General features: G+C 41.9%; 2 protein-coding genes across 2 annotated transcripts in view; one reads left to right on the top strand and one right to left on the bottom strand.

The window, feature by feature from the left end:
* On the bottom strand, window positions 1-14,705 carry LOC119422869 (meiosis regulator and mRNA stability factor 1). The gene is made up of 27 exons (XM_037690278.1): window positions 14,620-14,705; window positions 13,919-14,121; window positions 11,985-12,869; window positions 11,579-11,732; window positions 11,239-11,453; window positions 10,998-11,115; window positions 10,744-10,916; window positions 8,702-9,220; window positions 7,829-7,983; window positions 7,582-7,740; window positions 7,315-7,501; window positions 6,660-6,838; window positions 6,481-6,561; window positions 6,156-6,392; window positions 5,948-6,067; window positions 5,656-5,834; window positions 5,320-5,540; window positions 5,089-5,231; window positions 4,848-4,981; window positions 4,514-4,716; window positions 4,058-4,285; window positions 2,484-2,723; window positions 2,135-2,377; window positions 1,911-1,971; window positions 972-1,076; window positions 476-649; window positions 1-343 (listed from the first exon to the last, which is right to left on the bottom strand). The coding sequence occupies exons 2-27, from the start codon at window positions 14,072-14,074 to the stop codon at window positions 150-152; spliced, it is 5,463 nt and encodes a 1,820-aa protein (XP_037546206.1). The 5' UTR covers window positions 14,075-14,121; window positions 14,620-14,705; the 3' UTR covers window positions 1-149.
* A 678-nt stretch (window positions 14,706-15,383) lies between these two features.
* LOC119422344 (pannexin-1) overlaps window positions 15,384-18,448 on the top strand; it is a 6,556-nt gene continuing 3,491 nt past the window's right edge. The window contains exons 1-2 of the mRNA XM_037689701.1: window positions 15,384-15,629; window positions 17,109-17,230. Of these exons, the coding sequence (XP_037545629.1) occupies window positions 15,449-15,629; window positions 17,109-17,230 (303 nt within the window). The 5' untranslated portion in view covers window positions 15,384-15,448. The remainder of the gene's footprint in view (window positions 15,630-17,108; window positions 17,231-18,448) is intronic.

Below are 18,448 nucleotides of genomic sequence, written 5' to 3'. Positions count from 1 at the left end.
ATTGAACTAAGAAAATACAGCTGTTGAGAAACAGATGTCATAAAGACAACACAAACGCCTCCTGAGGGGTTATTTTTATGTGGTGTGGCTGTTTAACTCTCCTTTTTAGAGTTACAGTATGAGCCTAACTGTATTTCCGTGTTAGAAGGTCAGAGACCTGCTGTGAAGGAGAAGTTAGCAGCTAGTTTGATTTTGCTGCGACTGGCTCTCCTGCCGGGACTGTTCGTGGACAAAAAGTTCTTTGTGTCGGAGGGTGGAGGAGTTCTGGAGACCGCAGTCTCGTCTGTGCTGCAGAGGTGCTCAGGTGGATCAGAGGTGCTGTCTGCCTCTTCAGATTCACTCTCTAATACCACAAACGCACACACAGAAGCAGAGATGAGCTCAAAACAAAAAGTGCAAACAAGGTATATTCGATATGCTTTTTTAAATTACAGATCTAAATTATTAAAAAAAAAAAATCTACATTAAAACTGACCTGTTGGTAGATGTGGGGGTGGCGTTCTCTCAAAGTTAATCAGGTCCATTTGCTGAAGGACAACAGGGTCAGGATAGAGCTGAGGTGATGGGAGGCAGGATGGTACTGGCCCACATAACAGGTCCAGAGGAGACGGTAAAAACAGCAGCTCTGATTCTGCCACTGGATCACCACCTAGAAGGTAATAAAAAATAAATACATAAAATTAACAAAGGTCAAAAGTTTGCAACATATTAAGGCCTACACATGTAAGGAGTTGGAGATCCCTTTAAGAAATAAAATAAAGTGTTTGCTGATTTTAAATGCATGTTTTAGGAGTTCAAGCCTAGATATGTTGTAGCTGTACATGTTTAAATAATTTATTTTTACAGCTCTAAATCTGTGCCGACTTGTTGCAACACATTGAAATGTAATTGTGTCAATGCACTGACTGTTTTGGGAAGTCGAGGTCAACAGTAAGTTTGTCTACATAAATATTTGTGTGACTTGGGATTACCTGGACTTTGGGTTCCAGATGTTGTGGTGCTAATGGGACTGTCTCTCGGACTCTCAGCATTCTCTCCTGGTTGGGGGCTGTTGGGGACTGAAGAGCTTGACTTTGCTAACACACACAGAAACGCCAAAATATTTTCTGTATTTTTTGCTGTATAAGTTGCACCTTTTTGCATAAAATTTGAAAGTCCTGCAACTTGTACACCAAAGTGACGTTTTCCCCCCATATTTATAATCCAATTTTTGGCTGAGATCTGACAATTTAATTCATTACGACATGAAAAATATCAAACACCGCCATTTTCAACCGCTAGAGGACACTCGACTAATACTGCAAGCCAAGTGTTTCATGAATAGGTGAAAGTGGCTATTAATGAGACACTTGGCTTGCCATACCAAGCCACTTTGGTCTCGCTCCAGAACTCCTGGAGTAAACGTCAAATCATCTGCATTTCGCTGCACCGCCCAGGACAAATGCAGCTGATTTGACCATTAAAGTGCATTTATTAAGGAAAATTCAACTGAAACACACCTTTACTATAATGTCGAGCAAACAAATAATTGTTTTTAAGTGTTAATCTTGTTAAATTCTTGTTAAAGTCCTCCAGTGCATGCTTCTGTGGCCGCCATTTGGCTGCCAATCGATTTTTGGCACAACACCGGCCCACATTTCCGGGTGGTCAGCGGTGACGCATAATAGACACGATTTATGCAGCGAAGCGACTCATTTGTGTTTTTTCCCCACTTTATTGCACATTTTTGGACTGATGTGACTTATACGACGGTGTGACATGAACAGCGGAAAGTATGGTAAGCCCCATTGCAATTTTTAGGACACAATTACTTCCATTATAACTTTCCAAAAAGGAACTGTCTGAGCATAGTCATTGATTTGAACTGATCGTCTGGACCTATTAAAGATGCAATAAAACCATGTGCTTACCTTTCATATCATTCTTCAAAACAATAATCCTTTTATGACCGTGTCCCTTGATCCAAATCACCTGAATAAAAAATAACCAAAATCAATGAAAAAAAATAAAGGAACGTTAGATAAATTAATTTCTATCATACGGAAACATAAAACAACAGCCTGACCGGCAAGCCAAATTTTGTTTTTCTTTGGAAATAAAGTTTGCCAAATGTAATTAATGTCCACATTCCCACCTGTGGAATAGCACCGAGCAGCTCATCAGTGCAGATGTATCCATAGGAGCGTGGTTCAAGGTTGCAGCCAACAAATTTATTATAAGCCCCCAGGAACTCCGTCAGGAAGATCTGGTTGTAATGGTAGGTGTGCAGCAGTGCACGGACGTTACGTGCAAACTGGTAAAGCCGAGTTAGCCTCACCCATTCGTATCCATGACCACTGGCAGCACTGCCAATATGATCACTTTCTTCATGGTACAGCTGTGAAAAAGCAAAAAAGTATGAAACATTGAAAAAAAAAACTAAACAAACAAACAAACAAACAAAACAACCTCAAGTTTTTTTTTTTAAGAAATCCATTTCTAACCTCAACAAGATAAGGAAGGCTCTTGAGCAACTCGCTCAGTGAGAGGAACCCATATTCACATGGATTTAACTGGGTACCATGAACACTCTGGTAAAGTTGACTCAGCTCCTCCACCTTCATGCCCTCGGCGACCTGCTCGTTATCTTGGGACATGAGCAGAGCCAGAAGCTGGGAGGTCAGCAGCCGCAGAGACTTCCTGTTGATCAACTGCACTTCTCGACCCTCCGAGCCATCGACCACCTTAATAAAACCAAAGGAAAGGCAGCTTTTTATTAACACCTGTATTGTAAGTAGAAAATAGTTAGATTTCTGACGCCTCTGCACACTGGACATCAACACTCCGCAGGAATAAAGATTGTTCAAATTACCATAATTTCTGGACTATAAGCCACTACTTTTTTCACACGCTTTGAACAACACAGCTTATACAATGATGTGGCTAACTTATGGATTTGATTTGATTTTTTTTTTAAACGGGCTAACGAGCATCATGCTGCCAAAACATTTAGCCTCGCCGCATCTGGGTGCTCACATGGCTGCTCAATAAATGTCTTTCTTGGAGGGTGGGTCCTCTTGACTCACTGAGACTCTCTATATAAATAAAGGTTATTTTTATTTATTTATTTTTAATCTGACCAATGAAATTACTGAACAGGTCACAGTGGACCAATGAAACGGGGAGGGGAGAATGGGGAGGATTCCTCCCCCACACCTTTCAGGAGCGGGGGATTTGCATGCGCAGAGCAACTTTTGCTTCGCTCCCAGTGGATCCTGACAGCGACAGCGGAGCAGGAGGAATATAAAGATAGCAATCAGTGACTTCCTGGTAGGCTACTGTATTCATTTTTTAACCAGTCGTGTTATAGGCACTGGTCAGAAAAAAAAAAAGTTTACTGTACGCATCTGTGTATGTTACCGGTATATATATATAATTTAAAAAAAAAAAAAAAAAAAACCTTTGTGTGTCTCACGTTACAATGTGGAGACCAGCATACAATGTTTTTAAAAATAATAATTTTTGTAAAATTTAGTGGGCGTGGCTTATATTCGGGTGCGCTCAGTAGTCCGGAAATTACGGTACAAACAATTTACACCTAAAGCTTAAAGGTCAATAATTCTCTGGAGGCAGGTTATTTCCTCCAAATCTGATCTCTGCAAAGATGCAAAACTCAGTTATTTACATTCAAGGTGGGAGGAAGTGCAAACATCCGACCCCACTGAGCAGCAACGTCGGGGAGAAAGGCAGGAGATTAAAACACAAGAGGCCCAGCTTCATCTTAGTGAGAGTTTCAGTTGGAGCAGCAGACTGGGTGCTGATCTTTGCAACAGGAAGCTTCAAGCTTTGCTCATCCGTCTGACTGGTAACATTTTTTGGCTCTTGTTCTAACTTTAAAAATCTGAGAACAATGTTTTCTAACAGACAAACTATTCATGGTCATAGCAGCCCATTGCAAGGTTAATTAATAAAAAAGGTATATAGAGGGGTTATAAAATAATTTGTTTAGATCTTCACAAGCATCAACATTATCATTTTAGAATTCGTTTGCCAAATTGATTTTTTTAATCCCCTTCACCTTGACAACGTGGCAGAGTTTGGCCAGAAGAGCAGGCAGGGAGGAGGCGTCGAAGTCCTGCAGGCGTAAACCGTAACCAAAGGTCTTGCTGTACTCCATGAGCAGCTGGCTGATGGGAAGACTGAAGTTGTTCTGGGAACGCAGCAGCTTGACTAGCTGGGCTGCCAGAGCCTTGATGCGCTCGACCTCTGTCAAAGTCAGCACTTTCTCCTCACCACATTCCAGCACCTGATTAAGGACGAGGACACCCATGGAAAATGTACTAAAACTAATTTGAGAAAGTTTTTCCAAGTTTTTTAAAGTAAATCTCAAGGTTAAAACACACCAACACGATCCACAATGCAACACATTTATGAGTGTGTGTATCAAGGCTATGATTAGAACCTAAAAATATTATTTGGTAGGTCATTAAACACAGCAAGTATAAATTAAAACCAGGGACTGTTTGCAACTTACTGTCAGAATGTCAGGGATTGCCTCGAAGAGCTCCATGAGTTTGGTGAATCCGTAGTAGCTGAGTTTGCACTGACGACCAAAGTGGTGATGGTAGGAGGGTATGAACTTACTGAAGGGCATCCGACAGTGAGGCTGATGGCGGAGGAGGTCCACCACCTCTTTCCCAAACTGCTTGGTTCGCTCAACTTCCTCCACCGTACGCTCTGACAAATAATGCATTTATATTTTCTAACATTCAGCAAAAGATTTGCACATGTCAGGGGTTTAAATAAATCGTTTTGACAATTTGCTGTTACTTTTCCATCTTCCTGAACAAAACCGTTTTAAAACGGACCTCTTTTAGGAACGGAGATGATCGTGTCGGTGGCCTGGTGTGTGATGGCGATGGTGGTGTCCGGGATCTCCGACAGCAGGTCCATCAAGTCACAGACGCCATAATCAGTGACGCTCCAATCTCTGGAGAAGCACCTGGTACAAAAGGTTCAAGAACAAACATTCAGCCTCTTTATGGACAGTTTACTATTTATGATGAGCCTTCACATAAATAAGCCATCATCTACACCTCAAAGACTGACCAGTGATACGCCTGCATGAAGTCTTTAATGGCTACTTGCTTGCTGGCTTGAAACTTAAGCAACTTAAGGAGGTCCTGGGTGAAGCGTTTCACTTGTGCTCTGTGAGTAAGGGTCAGCAAGCGCTTGGTGCCCATACCCAATATCTGTTGGGACATAAAATTAAAGAACAGTATAAAGAAACGCACATGTTGAATTTGACATGGGGATTGCAAGTGAGGCTTTAATGGGAACCTGTAGGACATGTGGGACGGCCTCCAGAAGCTCCAGCAGCTTGGAGAAGCCGTAGTCGGAGACACGGCACTGCTTGGCGAAGTGATGGTGATACGAAGGTATGAACTTGCTGACCGGCATGATGCAGGTCGGCTGGCTCTTCAACAGGTCGATCACTTCCCGGCTAAACTGGATAAGTTGTGGATTTCCAACTGGACTCTTGCAGCGTTGAATCCATGTCTCTGCAAACAACAAACAAACAACACATTTCTGAAAAGCCTAAAGTGAGAACACTGGTGAAAAAGAGTTTCACCCTTAACGAACTCAAAAAATTATGAAACTGATGAGCATTCATACCAGAGTTCTGCGCAGGCGGTTTGTTGTGGATCCACTTGACGACTTTGAAACCATTCTGAGCTGTGACAATGGAAATACTGGGAACGCAGGTGATCAGATGCTCCAGAGAAACGGCACCCTCCAGTGTCTCACTGCCGACCTGCAAAGGGCTAAATTTTGCAGCATAGCAATCTGGAAAGCTAGAATGAAAATAAAAAAAACATATATATATATAGATTTTCTTTACAACAGTTTTATGAGTGCAGAAACAAAGTTTGTAACAAAATGTTTTTATTAAAGAGGTGGTTGTTACCTGAGAAGTGGAAGAGTGCCATCGTGTGACTCCAACAGACCGTGGACCTCAGAGGTCAAACTGCTCAGCGACATCACAACAAATGGGATTTTATAAGAGTCGGGGTCAAAGTCAGCTTCACTACAAGAAGAAAAATCTCTCAGTCAGTGACAGACAGAAGACAATTTGTGTAACTTCATCCATGATCGTTTCTTACAAGTTTCTATACCTGAAGTCTTGCTGTGCGTGATGATGTCTGCAAACAGGCTCGTGGTACTCGAGTTCTTCAAACACAACAGGACTCCCGCTGGCCGAGGAGCTTTCTTGAGACTGAGAAGACCCGAGGGGACTCTGGCGAATTTGGCTGTTGGACAAAAGGCACGCAAGCCTCGAGCCCCCCTGTTCCCTCACTGAAAGCACATCTGGTAGCCTGTACAAATCGCTGAGTGCGAGTTTACGGGAGTACCTAAACGAAGGGAAGAACACAAGCGCCGGTAAGTTGTTTTTGTAAAAGCTACCACGTAGAAAAAGCAGGAAATGAGACGAGCACTGACTTTTTCTCATAGATCTCAGTGAGCTTAAACAGAGGGAGGCAGTTGGCAGGTGCATCCTGAAGAATACAGATGATCTCTGCGCTGTAAAAGATCAAAGTGAAATTTAAAATCACTAATGCTAAAGTAAGCATCCATGTACTTTGATATGTTTAAAGATGTGTTTAAAGTTGTCTCTCCACCTGAGCATGGAAAGAGTTTTGCTGTTTCCACCAGTGATCAGAGACACCTGAATGCGTTTGCCTCCGATCTTGTAACGGTGTAAACCACTGACGGCGCTAATGGCCTGCTGCAGGAACAACATCTGAACTGTGGCCTTCAGCTGATAATCAGTGTGGGGGCTCAGCTCAACAGCTTTAACCTAGACAAAACAGTTTATACAACAACACTTTTTAAATAAATAAAACCACGGTTGAAAGAGATTATTCTGTCGAGGTCATTTCAAGCAACCACTGGCACTTCATTTCAGGTCTCTTGTAAATGAGTCCTCGAGATTCAATGGGACTAACCTGTCTAGATAAAGAATGAATGAATGAATGAATTTGGAGTCATCTGTGCATCGGTCACGTCAGATTACTGAACTCGGTCCTTTTAAAATTGAAGCTTAAGACTTTTTTTTTTTATTATTCCAACAGACTTTTAGTATTTAAATATGATGACATTTCTGGTTTTCCTTTTGTTGTTGTGTTTTTCTTGCTTTTAATTTGTTGTGATGTTAATTACGGTTTTTGTTAAGCACTTTGGTCACCATCACCGTGGTCGTGTAAAGCGCTATAGAAATAAACGAATGAATGAATGAAATTAATCGGTATAATGAATTCCCAGAGTCAGCTTTACCTGCCCATATCGAGAGAAAGTGTCATGCAGCGTCTGCTGCAGTTCTTTGCGAGACATTCTGTAGTCGAGGTTCGCGACCTGGACCTCTGCCCCATCTGTGAAGGGCTCAGAAGCACCTTCAGGGCAAGAGCCACGAGGGGTGATGAGCAGAGGTGAGGAACGGCTGGACACACAGGGGGATCCACTCCTATCAGTTGGAGGAAAGATTAAACGAACAGCTAACATTGCTTGCAGTTACAATTATTAAAACAAGATGAAGGACAACACCTGGAAGACCAAGTCCTCTGAGACGTGACAAGTGGACTGAAGCTCATGTGTAGGTTTAACTTGCTGAAGGCTGAGGGTGTGCTGATATGGAACTCCCCTGAACTCCTGTCCCTTTGCTCTACAGACAACTGGGTCACACTCCGTGGACTGGAAGCCTCTCTTTTACACAGGAAATGTTCATGTTCAGTGAAACCTACAACTGCACATAAAGTAGATCTTTAGAGTTAAAGAACTTGCCAGTGTTTACCTCTTCCTGTTCATGGATTCTCCTCTGAGGACAGGCAGAGACACTTGCTCCAGAGCTCCTCTCTCATTATTACTGCGGGGTGAAGAGGAAGCAGCACGACCTCTGTCCAGAGGCTGCGGGCCCATCCTGGGCTTGGCTTCCACATTTCCCAGCTCCTAAACCACAGAGGGGAGGAAAACGTTCAATATTCCTGGATCTAGTTCGTCTTTTCAGTGTGTGTGTAAATGCAACAGGAAGTGATTAGTAAGATTTGTTAGGCCATATGGAAACAAGGTCAGGACAAACCACAATGAGAAAACTAACATTTTGGATCAAACCAGAGACGTTCATTCAAAATTTTAAAAGAACTATTTCACATTTATAAGTTTAAATCCAGCAATTAAGAGTAGATGTGCAAAACATTTGGCTCCAGTGAGCTTATAAACAAGATATTTTGACCTGATGAAACTTTCTCACAGATTTGACATTGGTTTCTTTAGTTGTCGTCACTAGGCACAAAACAAGCTAATTTAGCAACCACAGCCAGGTTTTAGTTATTGTGGGCTACATGCAAACAAAATAATTGAAGGGATAAAACAACCACTGGACCAAACAAAGTACTTACAAAGTAGATGCATGTAGTCAGACACAAAACACAAAACTCTACAGAGGTAATCGTATTAATATATGACGAATGAACATGCAGAGAAGCCAGAGGAAAGAAAAAATAAGCATCATGCTAGCACAGGCAGACACATGGAGGCAGGCATGCAGTTAAAGCTGTTAGTTAAATTAGGACACTGAGGCGAGAAGCGACTATGGATTATGGCAGCCCAGACAAGAACAGAGGGCAGAGGAGGCTGAGGGCAGGCAGGCATGATCGAGTCTGCTGACCTGATGGGGTTTGGCTGGAACACCACCAGGAGGCCCACTGGACCCCCTCCTGGGGCTGTAGGGCCTCTCAGGCAAAGAGCCAGAGGTGGGGCATGGGCGGGCTGCTCGCCGCGACCTTCTAGGCGATCTGGGGTTCTCCAGAGGCAAAAATGAGAAGGAGGGTATGGGTGGGGGAGGGGCAAACATTGGACCCTGGATTTGAAAGGTCTGGGGTTTAGCTTGAGGCAAAAGGTGGGGTTGAGACTTTGGCTCAACTTCAGGACTTGCTTTGTTTCGAGGCCTTGGAGAAATAGAGAGGCTGATCCGGTGGCCAAAAACATCCTCGTTTTCCATTCTCTTGCGGGCGCGTGCCGCCGCCTCGGGGCTGCCAAAGCGGAGGACTGCTGTGCCCTGGGACAGGCCGAGCACCTTGCCACCACAGTTGTCTGAGAGGCGACGGAGCCTGAGCTTCACAGCATTCTTCAGGCTCTTGTCACAGATGGTGGGAAGGTTGTGCACATAGAGGAGGTTGAAACTGGGCTGAGGGAGGGGAGGAAGAGACATTGCGCCCGTATGGTTTGTACAATTACATCACAATGAGAAACTGCAGCAGTTTAGATCAAAAGAATCGCTAAAAGGGCTTATACAATACTGACGGTAAGCTTTCAGACTCTGTGCGTTCTCCACAGCCATATTTTGGATTTATCTAATACACTGGAGAAACTGCACCCCGCAAAACTTCAAGCTATAGAAGATGGAAAACGAAGTCTTCATGACGGGAAAATAGCCTGAAGACCTAAATAACCTGGTAATAAAATACAAGAAAATTGATTCATGGTGCTAAAAAGATTAAACCACCTGTGATGAACTCTTAAAACATCTGGCTCATCTCAGCTGTACAGATCAGTTCGAGTCAAAGTCTGACAATCACTAAATATAAAACATTGTTGAGATGAGCCCAGCCTTTTCCCACAAACAATATAGCTGCAAATACAAGTTGCCCACACATGAATCAATCAGTCAAACTGGTCAGGTCCCATCACAAAAGACCCGAAGCTTCACAAACTCTCACCAGCTCAGCTTTGCGACCACTTCCACTGAGCTATTGATTCAGTTTAACCCACCACCACTTCAGCCATTTCACTGGAGGCAGGAAGAGGCTTCAAAGTGTGTGACTGAGAATAATGATGAAAAACACAACTGATCAAACTTTTATAGTCAAATAGCCTCAATTACTATCACAATTCTGAGGTAAAGAAAACCAAATTTGTGCTTCAATGATTTCAAAAGTTTCTTATACTTTACATTTTTGCTATTTTTGGGTGCAACTGGGACCTTGAGTGCACAATTTCATTCCACCTCATGTACCACATGGGATGCGAACGACAATAAAGAAACTTGAACCTAAAGGCAGCATCATTTAGAAGTTGGGATACTAACTACAAAAGATTAAAAAAAAAAAAAAACAACCTGAATTCAAAGCACAAGGGTCCTCATTAAAAAAAAGTTGTTTTCGATATACTGCTGAAATAAAGTAAAACTAATAGTCTTCATCTTATGACCAATTTGGGGTCTGATCTCTACAGAAAATATGACGGGCATGAAAACTTGGCACTGTTGATTAAAAAAAATAAATAAATTCTGCTCCAGAAAAAGGTTTAGCATTCATTTTTAAGACATTTTAAAAGAAAGTTTTTAGAGGACTTGGGGCTGCCAGAAGTGTTTAACAAAATACTAATGGAGGAGTTTCAATCAATGTATTAATTAATATGGGATATTTTGAATATTTTGCTGTTGCCATTACGGAGAATCGTGTCTAGACTGTGGAAACTCAACTATCCAGAAACACAAACAAATATGAAAAAACTCAAAAAAAGGTCTGAAAAGTCTGACAGTATTGCAGCTCAGTACAGAAAATTACAACTAAAAAAACAGCCTCACTTTTGACGAGTTCACGCTGAAATAATCTCGTTTATAATTCTGAATACTAACTACTTACCGTAGATATGGCACAAATTATAAAAACATCCTTTAGACGTCAATGTAACATCTGAAATGCCTACCTGGGCTTTGGCAAGAATTCGCTGTGGCAGATCTGTTGTGATTTCTTGAAACGCCACGTGACGATGGGCGTGCTGCATCAGAGCTGAAGACGTATGGCTGCCGTGGATGAGAATTACTTGAAAACCGTGGCGATGACGCAAGTCGCTCAGCTCACTGGCAAAATTCACATCCGCTGTCAACGAGAAGAAATAATGATGGATGTATTTATGGCACCGTGGCTGTGGTTCGTTTTAGTTGGTCTAATAAACCTTACAGGACATTAATACAACAGTTGCAGGAGCAGTGTGGGTCTCAGCGAAGCGCCGCAGACTCTGACGTAGCTTGTCATCTGCAGCATTCTTGGCTGTGGCATTAATATGTGCAACTGTAACCTGATGAAAAGGCAAGCGGTACAGTAGGATTCAAAATCAACTCCATAAAATTAAATAAGCTTCAACTCAGTGAGATATACGAACAAGAAAATTGTTCACAGCAGTTTTGTATCATTTTAATACCTGGCAGTTGTTGAGCTCTTGGATAACAGCTTTACTCTCCTTGCTGATATCACACACACAAATAAATTCAGCTTCGCGATGCCCCTGGAAGAATCTGTTGCGAATGCGCTGGACCACGGCTTCAGCCGAGCGTCCAGTGGGAACATTACAGTTTTCAATGTCCCAAAAGACACCTACTGGCGGGATGTTCTCAGGACCACTGCTCTCTGTAGAACCTAACAAAACCATAACTTTTAGCATTTTACCAGTAACAATTCACCAAAACGTTTAAATGAACAAGTAAACAGTAAATCGTAATAAAAGCAGACAAGAGCTCAAAACTACTTGTAACTCTACTCACCGTACTTCTGGCCAGACTTCCCAAGTGTGGTAGGCGGCATTAGCACCATGTTATCGGAGGATGTGCCACAGCCGTTGCATATTGGGACAGAAGCAGTCTGAGGAATAGAAACAATGGGCCACAACGTAGACTCTGAAGACAAATCTTTCTTAGGCTACAAATTTAAGAGAAAAAACAAAACAACAACACAAAGTAATGCAAACTGAAACATAACTACAGAAATAAGTAACCATATATTAATAAAAAAAAAAAAAAAAATCCATTGTTCTTTAGAAGTAAACACAAAATTAGTTTTTTTTTTTTTATAAACTGATCAGTAAGTACAGAATCCTGATATCCACAGTTATGCAAACACAAAATAATTTAAAAATGACAAAGTAAGTGAATAAATTGAGCCTGAACCAACCTTTATCATCAAGCACTCCTGACAGAAGCGTGCCCTGGTCCCACAAACAGTGCGTTCTACATTTAGGTGCAAAGAATTAGAGCGGCGGTGCGCTGAGGTGGTTGAAGTAATAACTGTTGTGGGGGTTGGGAGATCACCGGGTGCACTGCCCTGAGATGCTCTGAGTGATGGGTTGCAGTTCACACCACAAGTGTTAAAACCAGAAGAAGCCAGGCAAGGCCCTAGCAAGGGAGTAGATAGCGAGGACACGGAGGAAGCCAGGGGTGCAGAAGAGGGAGATGTGCCAGGCTGACTGCATGCAAGAGGCACAGCTGAGCAGTTGTGGCGAAGCCCTGAGCAGCAGGGGAAGTAGGGGTGTAATGACAGAGGCTGAGAGGTAGCAACAGAAGAGGGCAGCTGAGGTTTGAAACCATGACTGAGCAAGGATTTAGTCTCTTTGGTACTATTACCACTGCTCAAGTTATGGTTATACTGATGAACCGATGAAGCTACAGAACAAGACTCAAACCTGCTATTATTGCTACTTTTGATGGGCGCTCCCTGACAACTTGAGGCTGTAGGAAATGTACTGGTGCCAGCAATGCTGCTACCAACAAAACCCCTGCCACCCAACAAGCCATAGCCATCTGTGCTGCAGAAGTCACAGTGGGTGCAAATGCTTACTTTGGGGCTAAGCTCGCCTTGTTGCTGCTTTGGTAGGGGCTGGTTTTGGTGGAACTCTTTTGCAAGCTGAGGAGGAGGCAGCAAGCAGGGAGGAGGCAGAGAGAGAGATGCCAGAGAAAATGACTGGGATAACTGGGAGCGGGGAGAGAGTTGTGGAGGAGGAGGTGGGGGAGGGACATCCTTCAGTTCCAACACAGCCTTTCTGTTGTCCATGTGGATATTCTGAAATATTAGAAGAAAAAAAACAAAAAAAACAACTCAGGTTCCCAAATTATTTAGTTAAAAAAAAAGATAGTTGCATGACAGACAGCTGAAAATACACTGTAGGGGTGTCATATGATGTAAACAAAGTAGATAAAAGTTTAAAGTAGTAAATGGGAATAATCAATGAGTAACTTGAAATTGTTAACAGTTTAGCCGGGTTCACACTGCGCTATCTGAAACTAAAACTGTTTTTTAATGAAAATAAATAAATCTTTCGTCAAGCACTTGAACTGTATCGCTCAACGCGACAGGCTCACTGACAGACGATGCAGCTCTCTTACAGCCAAAGACGACCTATGACAAACATCAAGCAGTCAGAAAAATTCTGGGAAAATTGTGTGACTGCTACTGTGACATATTTTCCCCCGTCTTAAGCAGAACAGTTGCTTTTTCCTCATCCCTTGCTATTTAGTGTCATCCATCCATCTATTTTTTTAACTGCTTTTTCTTTCACCTTTCTGGTGCCTATAGCAGTCACTGTGAGAGGTGGGGTACACCCTGGACAAGTCGACCTCGAATTGTCGCACCACCCTATTGTGCATCGAATACTGATTACAGTATCAACACAAGTGCTTAATTTAATTTTCCTCACTGGACTGATCTCAGCTGAAGCTTTGTGGCATACCCAATTCTCTCACAGCAAAAAAAAAAAGTGCATAGATTGACATCTCTTGCACAGAACAGAGTGACACGGGTTACAAACAAGACTTTTGAATCTCAAGCTTGCACGACGTGGCGTTTATGATAATAAAAATATAAAAAAAATAATAAAAGGCAGTGTGAGCCACACACTGAAGTGCTTGGACACACATTGCAGGCTACATAACAAATTCTACTCTTTTACCAAACTTAATTATATGCTATGATTGATCATTGACGTTCATCCAAGAAGTTCTTCAGTTACCAGCTTGTGTTTTGACACTTCCTCATTAGAGTACGTCTTCTTTGCAAAACACAAACGAATGGCGCTTCCAGCTCTAAATTTATGTGTAGAAATAAGAACCTACGTCTTTATTTGACAGATGTGCAGAAGTTGTCTCGTTTGAGGAAAAGCAGTCTTTGAGTTTCCATAGCAGGTTGGAGGTTTCTGTTTTGGGGTGAATGAGCCACGGGATGGGTGTAGAGCCACAGTTGGAGCTCTCCTTTTCCAAGCCTTCCATCATACAAACGCCAGGGGCCTCTCACCATCTCTCTTCTCTCTCATGCTCACCTTTTCAAGAGTAAACAAACAAACAAACAAACAAACAAAAAAGAAATGTTTGCATTTAGTTCACAGTGAAACAGTACACCAATTACAGTTAGTGACTCATTTATGATTGCACAGCCTGATTAAACTGCCTTAGTTTCGTAACAACTCCTTCTTTGTGAGTTTCTGTTTCTAGCAAGCCACAAAACACAGATAAAGTTGAGTTAGCTAAAAGCTAAGTAATGTTATGGTCGTTAGATTCGACGTTTATACGAATACTTGTTAGCTGGGTTAACTAGTCGAACTAGTTCACTTAAAACAGATTGAAGTTAGCATTTTAACAAACAATAAAATTCGCTACATTAACATTTACTGATCCGGTTCCTTATCATAAACAAATACAGAACTGCCCTCTCAACCACCTGCCGTTCACTGCATTTACGGTCAAACGAAAGCAAAGATTTTAAACAATACCAGTAAAATAAAAATAAAAAATAAAAAAAAAACTATTTCATTTTCTACCCGTCGATGCTTCTTTTCTCACATCTTCTTTCCAGGATCTGTCTGTCTCCCTGAGAACGCGCAGCTTTTTGTAACTGACTTTGCCGGAAAGCAGAACTAGCTGTCGCGAATTCGGTTGTTTTTGTTGTGAGGGACGCGACTTACGTCATACGAAAATTACGTTTGCGTTACAGTTTAGCTTTTTTTTTTTAAATCGCATTAACGCCACATACCCCAAATCCATCCATCCATTTTCTTTACCCGCTTATTCCATTTTGGGTCACGGGGGTCGCTGGTGCCCATGTCCAGCAATCACTGTGCGAGGGGCGGGGTACACCCTGGACGGGTCGCAAGTCCATCACAGGGCCACATAGAGACAAACGAGACAAACAAACATTCACTCTCTCACTCAAACCTAGGGACAATTTAGAGTTACACACCCCAAATACAAAAAAAAAAAAAAAAGGGTTCAGAGTAAGTTAAGGCGACTATAGCCAGTCCGACAAAATAAATATTTAGAATGTTTTTCCAGTTTTTTTGGACACAGTTCCAGGTTTGACTCATAGACATAATACTAACTGTCGCTAACGGGTGGGCTAATGCGACATTAGCGCCCTCTGGCGCCCGTCAGCGGACCAGCACTCACTGCCTGAGGTCCAGTGTTCAGAAACGGGACAGCAGGTGTTGTAGTGAGGGTGGTGGGTGAACAATAGATTCATCCCGGGTTTTAACTATTCTTTTATTTCTCCACCACACGGATGTTTCATCGGTAAACCTCAGACGGAGTTCGGATTTAACATAAGGCGACGCCTCTAACCATCAATTAGTTGGATTTTTTACTGCCTCTGTGATGGCGATTGCCTCCGTAGCCACAGAGTACGTCTTCTCGGACTTTTTATTAAAGGATGCAACAGAGGCCAAGTACAAAGGGGTCCGTCTGGACCTGGCTGTGGACAAAATAGTCACGTTTCTGGCTGTGGGGCTGCCTTTGTTTCTCATCTCGCTCGCTTTTGCTCAAGAGGTGTCAGTAGGTAAGTTTTTGTGTGGGGGGAAATAATTATTGGGAAAAAAACCGGGTGTGGATTTTATCCCCTCACCCTCTTTTTCACGCCCAGACAGACTCAGAACTGATGCAGCTGATGATGGAGACATATGGTCCATGATGGAGACATATGGTCCATGATGGAGACATATGGTCCATGATAGACAGGGCTTCACAATGATGCAGGCTTTTTTTTTTTTTTTGCAAAACAGCTGAGAATGAACAAACACGAGGGAAATAGTTCAAGACTAATTTAATTTTAGAAACAAAACATGTCTTCCATTAGCAGATCTACTAATGGGATGCAGAAGGCAAATGATTCAGACTGCAGATGCACCATTAACATGCTCAGGAAACCACTTCCATAGGACTGAGAAGTGTTGTGGTCAAGAAGATCCATTTCTTCAGAGTGCAGAGAAAAAGCCTCAAATGACGATAATCAATTTGTCCTTTGAACTAGACACATTTGTGTGACCGTGAATGGTCATTTTTCATAGCAAATATTGTGGAAACAAGCAGTTTTGTTCAGGTTTTTCAAGATTTTGTTACAGAAAAGGTTAAATTATTCAACGCTGGTGCAGAAAGTTTAGAATTTGATCCGGCTGAATGAAAGAATCTGATATTTTTTGTATAAAATAGTAATAAAAAAAACAATATTGTACTTTATTCTATCTATTAATAAAGTGGTGTGAAAGTAATGTAAATTATAGTGTAAGGCTGAGTAGAATAATTTTTTTTTGAACTATGCAAATAGAAAAACAATAATATATATATATAATTCCTTGAAGGAATAATGCACATTGCCTGCTGCCTTTCATGCCAGTTATTAACAGAGATCTTATATTGATAAATAATGGCGTTGTATCTGTTTTGGTCAAACCTTAAAAATCGATTTATGCAAAAATCAGCAAGATATCACACTCAGAGTATGTGTTTTGAACTACTCTTAGCTACCACCGCATCAGGTTTGAGCTTGACACATGTAAAATCGCCTGAGTTGCAGCCATTTTTGTGTTAGCGTTTGAAGATTAGCTGTAGTGACCATCTTTAATTTGACTGGCTCTAATAGCTAATCGGCTGTCGGTTTATATCCGATTACCATAACCTAAAAGTTGAATTAGAATTTGTATAGTGGTTCATGAGCTATTTAGCTAACAGACACAGACAAAAACATTATGGTCAAACTTTGCCTTACAGCAGCAGACGATAAATATTTATTATGAACAAGCCCAGTTCGTCTGTTTGACCCACTCTTGGACTTGCAAGCATGTAAATATGATAACCACTGTCCCTATAAATAACTGTCTGGGTATCTGGGTCATTTGTGAACGGTGTTGTCCTCCACCGTAGTGTTACTAATTACTGAGACAAAGCCTGCTTCAGTCAACTCCAACTAATCAGGCCGCGCGGGAAGAATGACACTCATGGGAATGTCCGTCAGCTCTGAATCTTTATTTTCTTTTCTCAGGGACACAGATCAGCTGCTTCGCTCCCACTAACTTTTCCTGGAAACAAGCTGCTTATGTGGACTCCTTCTGCTGGGCAGCAGTGCAGCAGCAGGCGGACACTTCTCCATTATGGCTTCACAAGGTACCTTAAAGGAAATGACTGGCCGTCTGTAACTATTTATTTATCATGATTATTCTCAACCCCACTGCTTTTATAGGGGGTTGGAAAACTATTCATCCCACGTGGAAATATGTATTTTTTATTGCGTTGCAAGTTGGGATTAATTAAAAGCAATAATTCTCAGTTACACCAAGTTGCATGGGGGAAAAAAAAAATGTTTTAAAGAGGTTTAAAACAATTTAAACCACCAGTTCAACACTTCTAAGTAGTATGGGCTGCCACCAAGCGAGAGGCATCATGAAGACCAAGGAGTTCTCCACGCAAGTCAGAGACGAAGATGAAAAGATTTACTTTTTTGTTTCATCCATTATTATGAAATGGAAAGATGATGCCACCACATCAAACCTGCCTTGAGAGGGTCGTCCACCAAAACTCACATATCGAGTAAGGAGGGTATAGATCAGAGAAACATCCAGGAGGACAAAGAAAACCTTGATGAAGCTGAGCAGCGCATCTGAAGATGGAAGGATCGCTTCACGGGAGAGTGGCAGGAGAAAACACGTGGAAGAAGCAGCTGCTTCAGAAGAGACCACAAAACTTTAGGCCAACGGGGACAACATCAGGACTGAGGCAGATCTATCACCTCTCATTAAACTGAGAACACCATCCCTGCAGTGAAGCATGGTGGTGGCAGCAGCATGCTGTGGGGATGCTTTCCATCAACAGGCAGATACTGAGAAACTGGTGTGAGTCTCAAAAGAGGTTCACCATCCAGCAGGTCAATGACCCTAAAAACACTGAAGCAACATTCCACTGGTTTAAAGACAAACAGTGAAATGTCCTGGAATGGACACTAAGAATGGACAAAAAGTCCAGAGGTTAGATGGACCAAAGGCACGGAGACAAACCTGAAGACGATTGATGCTGGAACTGCTGCTAAAGTATACAAAAGATTGAGTTCTGGGAGTTGTGCACAGTGAACCCTCGTTTTTCACTGGGGTTACGTTCCAAAAAGAACCCGTGATGGGCGAAATCCGTGAAGTAGTAACCTTTATTTTTTATTTTTTTACAATTATTATACAATGAAATACTCCATAATACATTCAAAACAAAAAACAAAACTTTTTTACAGGCCAAAGCATTTGTTTAACAAATAAAAGTACTGTATAAATGTTTTTTTTTTTACAAATAACTACTGTACTGGAGAGACTGTTTAGCCAATCAGAATGCAGAACACAA

This window comes from Nematolebias whitei, chromosome 16, assembly GCF_014905685.2.
Source record: "Nematolebias whitei isolate Nwh7 chromosome 16, NemWhi1, whole genome shotgun sequence".
NCBI lineage: Eukaryota > Metazoa > Chordata > Actinopteri > Cyprinodontiformes > Rivulidae > Nematolebias > Nematolebias whitei.
This window is presented reverse-complemented; position numbering and strand designations above follow the sequence as displayed.